Consider the following 5,644-nt stretch of genomic DNA (forward strand, 5'->3'; position numbering starts at 1 on the left):
CTCCTGTCCCAGATGAGTTCAGGGGCCAAGGCTTCCTGCCTCTAAAACCTTTTTGTAGAATCCCTGTAGCATAGCTAGAGTGGAGTGGAGGTCTCTCCAGTGCATCCTCTCCTGAGAATTAGGAGAAGAAATTGGGGAAAGGTCAGGGAACAGGAAAAAATGGCTCACCATCTGGGAGGGAGTAAGATTGAGCCCAGAGTTTTGCTGTGAACACAAATGAGCTGGGGTGGGGGCATTTAGGGCCCTGAAAGAAAAAGTAGTTGGATCTAGCACTCTGATTTTGGTAGGCTCCTCAAATGCCCAGTCAGCATCTGTGGGTGTCTGTCTCCATACCCTTCACCCCTTTTAAATTAAATGCAGAGGTTGAAGACGAGGCAGAGAACGAATGAGTGTGCACACGTTGGCAAATCTGCCGTCTGCCCCATGGCCTGGCTTTTCTTGCCAGTGTTCCGTTCTTTCTAGGGTTGCCACAAATGTGGTACTGCCAGCTACTTCCTGGTGAGAACTCTTTCATAAGCATGTGCTTCTGGTTTTCTTCCCTGCTTTGTACCACATGGCAGCAGCCTTCCTTGTATTTGGGAAGGGGGTCATGAGTTCTTTTAGAGAGCAGTCAGACTTCAGCCACCTTGGAATTTGGAAGTTGGGGGGGGCGGTGAGGAAGAGGAGAATGAGGCTTATGGGGTAGAGGGTTTTTGGAGAGAAATGGGGTCTGGATCTGTCCAATTTTGGGTTTGATCTTGTATTTATACATTTGGTTCCTTCCAAAATTCACACCTTGGCCTGTAGGGAAGAAAGCCCTTGTCTGAAAATGGGCAGCCTAGCCGCCTCTGTTGGCTCCTCTCTGATTTTATCACCTTCCATAAATCTTTCTCCTCTCCACCATTCCTTCCCCATTTGACAACCAGAGGTTTGGGGATTTGAAGATCTCTAAGCTCTCTTGTTATTTTTTTTTTTTCTCTATAATCCTCACCATCTGTCTTAGAACTGATACCAAGTATTGGTTCCAAGGCAGAAGGACTTGTAAGTGCTAGGCAATTGGGGTTGAGTGACTTGCTCAGGGTCATACCGCTAGGAAGTTGTCTGAGACAAGATTTGAATTTGGGACCACACCAAGCCACCTAGCTGCCCCTAGCCCTATTTCTGAGAGCCTTTTGGCCTTTTGGTGAGCGTGCCAAGGAGGAGACACATAGCATGGGATCAGCTATCAGTATAATCCATGAGGAGTCTTTAGGTGAAGGTGGTTGGGTTTCAGATCTTTTCCAGCCTCATTGGGGGGGGGGGAGGGGGCAGTGGCTGAGGAAAGCTGAGCCTCCTCAGAAGAGATAGCTTCTGTATTATTCACATTCAGACAGTGGCTGGTCCAAAGGCTGAGTTTCTTCTCCTCAAGAATATTGGATCCTGTCTTGAACCTAGACTACTTTGGGAAAATAGGGGGTAGTACGGGCAGACAGACTGTAGATGATTCTGGGGCATCCACATTCTTGTCCTTTGGCCTAGCAACTATTCCAAAGACCCAAGCTTTCTCAGCTCTTAGGCCTCACTTCTGAGGAGTCCAGCTGTGGGTTTCCCTTTGACCCTTCTCACGTCCCTGGTTCCTCTTGGCAGCCTTGCTGCCTGGCATCCAGACAAAGTGAAGGGGAGGCGAGTTCTGCAGATGAGCCCCATCTCTCAGCTCGTCCTCTTCCTTTCCCCCACTTCTCAGAGCGAGACAAGGAGAACCGGCATCGGAAGCGCAGCCATAGCAGGAGCCGAAGCCGAGACCGGAAGCGTCGGAGTCGCAGCCGGGACAGGCGCAATCGGGACCAGCGAAGTGCTTCTCGGGACCGGAGGCGGCGCAGGTACCAGGGGCAGGGGCGCCCCTGTTGGGGCAGGGGTGGGGTTGTCCTTTTCTGCGAGGAAGCCCCGAGTCCTGTGGTTCCAGGCTTTACCTTTGTCCTCGGACATGAGGTTTTCATAAATCTGTCTGGAAAATTTAAATGACTCGGTCAAGTCAGACATTTGGGTTTGAAAACTCAGCTTTTCCAGTTTGTGGTGGGGGAGTCGGAGAAGAAAAATCTGAGGGTCTTAGAGGCCTCTGAGCTCAGCATCAGGAAGTGCAGTGGACCCTGGCAACCATCAACAAAGGCCCCATGGAGGAGCCCTAGTCCCCACCTGGTACCTGCAGAGGGCCTAGCTCAGGACGTGGGAACCTGCATCCTTTCAAGGCTGTCCCAGTCTCCTTTGGTTGGCTTTGAGGAAGGTTTTCATTTTCTTTCTCTGTACCATTTCCCTGCTGGTTCTCCCTTTGAGGCCAAAATGGTCCCATCCGGTTTTCCCAGGTGATGGCCCTTCACACTCACGCATTCCTTTATCACACCCCACTAAACTAGTGCCGGCTAGTTGTCAGGGCCTGAACAACTCCTCCAGGTCCTTTGCCCTCCTGCTTGCCCTCTCATGGCCTGTATCTTGGTCTGAAATGTTGGGCATCAGTCTGGGATCCCAGGCGCGTTGGGAAGTGGTCCGGATGGTGAATGCCGGAAGTGGCAGGGGGGGCTGGGAGAGGTCTAGGAAAGAATGGATTTTTTCCCCTCCGGGCTTGGTGTCCTCCCTGGAGTCACCCTCCTTTTGGCGTGCTGAGTAGATTCGTAAGAGGTCCCTGCGGAGCTCAGGGCCCGCCCCTGCCCCTTGTTGGCTCTGAGCCTCTCTGACCCTCGGGGTTGGCCTGGGTGACCTACCATTGCACTTTTGTGTTAAGATTTGACTTGTTTGGCTGACCTCTGAGGGCAGAACACGAGGGTTAAAGTGGCTAAGAGAAATTTGGGCACGATGCCAGGATAATGTAAAAATCAGGCGAAGGGCGTTGTTACCAAGTACTTTGTGCCGGGGGCACAGTGCCCCAGTTCGGTGAGGATACAAAGGAAAAGCCAGGAAACAACCCCTGCCCTCGGGAGCCGCGGCATGCAAACAACTGTGCCCCCTGGGGAGGGGAGGGAGGAGATGGGGAGCTGGCTGCCCCTTGGGAGGTGGTGGCTCTCCTTTTTCTGCAAGTGTGAGACAGGCTGCTGCCGCCAACTGAGAGGAAATTGGGGGCTGACATGTAGTCCCTGCTTTCGAAGCCTTCTGTTTGGAGATACTACATGTTTCTCTCTGAGTACTTAGAAAGTATTTATCCAAGTTACTTAGGTGGCTCGGGCCTGGAGGCAGATGGGGGTTCTGGGTTCAAATGTGGCCTTAGATGCTTCCTAGCTGTGTGGCCTTGGGCAAGTCACTTACCTCACATCAGCTAGCCCTTACCTTTTTTCTGCCTTGGAATCAATACATAGTATTGATTCTAAGGTGTAAGGTGAGGGTTTAAAGAAACATTTCACCCAGGGAAGATCATTCCTGGGGAGAGGGAAGAAAGGCCCATATGTAGCTTGGAGGGGACCAAAGGGTGCCTAGAGGTCAAGGCCACTGTGGTGCACACCCAGACCCAGGATAGATAGCGTGGGCAAAGATGGTGTGGAAAGAGCAGGGGGCCAGGCCATGAAGGCCCACATGGTCTTAGGGGTCCTTTTCACCTCGGAGATTTGGGGTGTTGCTGACGGCCAAGCAGCGGTTGTTTATTAAGTACCTTGCTACATTCCAGATACTGAGCTGGGCCCAGGGGATAAAAGGCAAAAAAGGAGATGAGATAAGACTGTGGGTCTCTTTGGGGTACTTTTGTGGGTGCTCGCTCTTTCTGGAGATCTTTCCCCTCTAATAGGGGTTGGGGGTTCCCTTTCCTAGCCTGGGAAAATGTCCCAATTAGTGGGGCTGGAGCTTTGTCCCTGCATTCCTGCCCAAGCCCTGTGCTGGCTCCTTGTTTCTCCCTTCCCTTTTGGGGAAGGCACTTGGGGGGGTCATCTTGTCCTGAGATTGGGGGAGGGCTGGGATATGGCGGGGCACGAAGGAGAGAGGAGCCTTCAGCTGTTCCTCCTTCCCCTCTTCCTCCCTCCCAGCAAACCGTTGACCAGAGCTGCTAAAGAGGAACATGGTGGAGTAATGTGAGCCTCTCCCCTTTCCTTTCCCCCACGTCCATTCCCTCCCCCTTTCCCTGGCTTGTGAATCCCTGGCCCCCTGGTTCCACGAGTATTGGGGTGGCAATGCCCCTGGGCTGGGCCCCGTTTCCCATGTCCCCTCTTTTCCCCTTGGAGAGAATGGAGCTGCCTGGGTTGGGAAGGGCAACATCCTGTTCCAGGCTAAACTGAGGGGCTCTCCTTCACCCCCACCTCTCCCCAGTCGTTCTCCTCGTCACGAGAAGAAAAAGAAGATCCGCAAATACTGGGATGTCCCGCCGCCTGGCTTTGAGCACATCACCCCCATGCAGTACAAAGCCATGCAAGGTGGGCTCCTCCCAGGCCTGGTGCCTATTCTGGGGGTGGGCCGGGGGATGGAAGGAGACTAGCTTGGCCACTCTGCCCAGGACAAACCGTGACCCTGCTCTGGTCTTCTCTCTGCTACCAGCTGCCGGTCAGATTCCAGCCACTGCCCTTCTTCCCACTATGACCCCTGACGGCTTGGCAGTGACGCCTACACCTGTGCCCGTGGTTGGGAGCCAGATGACCCGGCAGGCCCGTCGACTCTATGTTGGCAACATCCCCTTTGGCATCACAGAGGTACTGCCCCTCCCTCCTTCCCTCTTCCCATTCCCTCCCCACTCCCTGTAATCCATATGGGTCAGACCCTCCCCCCCCGGCCCCCTTCCACTGCAGACGGATGATGGCGCTGTTTCAGGGGCCGGGGGGTGGCCCTCCTTTCCTCCCCTCCCCTCCCTCACCCCAGGGAACATACCTGTGCACCTACTGGAGAGAGGGACAGAGACTCACGCACGCCGTCTCCCCGACTCCCGTTTTTTCTCTTGTTCTCTGGCGCCGTCTCTTCCCCTGCGCTCCCTCCCGTCGTTGCAGTTTTTTTTGGCCCATTCCCCATCCCACATCCCTCTCCCCCCCCTTTCCCTCCGCCCCAAGAATCCCCAGATCAAAGAGTTGTTTCCATTTCTCTTTAAAGTGAAAATTGTGGGGCTGAGATCCCTCGTAGCAATTTTGCTACCGTCGTCCAAGGCAAGTAAGGGCCATTCTGGCTTTTCTCAAACCTGCGCTTTTTGCTACATTTGATAAACTAGCCCCCGGAATCCAGGGCCAGGCCCCTCCACATCACTCTTCTCTCCCTCCCCTTCCCCCGTCCTCTTCCCTCTGTCCCTGTCCACTTTGGTGCTCTCTCCTCGTGTCTCTCTCTCGCTTTCTCTTCTTCTCTCTCTCTCTTCCTCTCTCTCTCCCTCTCTCTCTCTCTCTCTTCCTCTCTCTCTCCCTCCCGCTCTTTCTCTTCCTCGCTTTCTGTCTCTGTGTCTCTCTGTGCCTTTTCTCTCTCTATCTCTGTTTCTCTCTTTCTCTGCCTCCCTCCTCCCCAACACCACCTCTGCCTGGTCCCTTTGGCGCTTTCTGCCTCCCACAATTCCTCTCTTTCCCTTTTGTTCCTTCTCTTCCCTCCTTCTCTCCTGGTTCTGTCCTCTTGGGCCTCCTCTTTGGGGCCTTGAGTGCTGCCTCTCTGACCCTTTTCCTGCTTCCCTTTTTGCCTCTTATCTTTCTCTCATGGTTTCCTATCTTCCCCTTCAAACCCCAAATCTCCCCATCTCCCTTCCCACCCC

The 5,644-nt window shown here is 53.8% G+C and overlaps 1 protein-coding gene across 1 annotated transcript; it reads left to right on the forward strand.

The window, feature by feature from the left end:
* Positions 1–1,702: 1,702 nt before the first annotated feature.
* LOC123255814 (splicing factor U2AF 65 kDa subunit-like) lies at positions 1,703–5,219 on the forward strand (the record flags this gene model as incomplete). Its single annotated transcript, XM_044684544.1, has 4 exons — positions 1,703–1,838; positions 3,960–4,004; positions 4,240–4,343; positions 4,465–5,219. Coding segments are annotated over 4 exons (488 nt in total), but the record flags the coding sequence as incomplete, so codon positions are not given.
* Positions 5,220–5,644: the final 425 nt, after the last annotated feature.

Source organism: Gracilinanus agilis, unplaced genomic scaffold, assembly GCF_016433145.1.
Source record: "Gracilinanus agilis isolate LMUSP501 unplaced genomic scaffold, AgileGrace unplaced_scaffold52631, whole genome shotgun sequence".
Lineage (NCBI taxonomy): Eukaryota > Metazoa > Chordata > Mammalia > Didelphimorphia > Didelphidae > Gracilinanus > Gracilinanus agilis.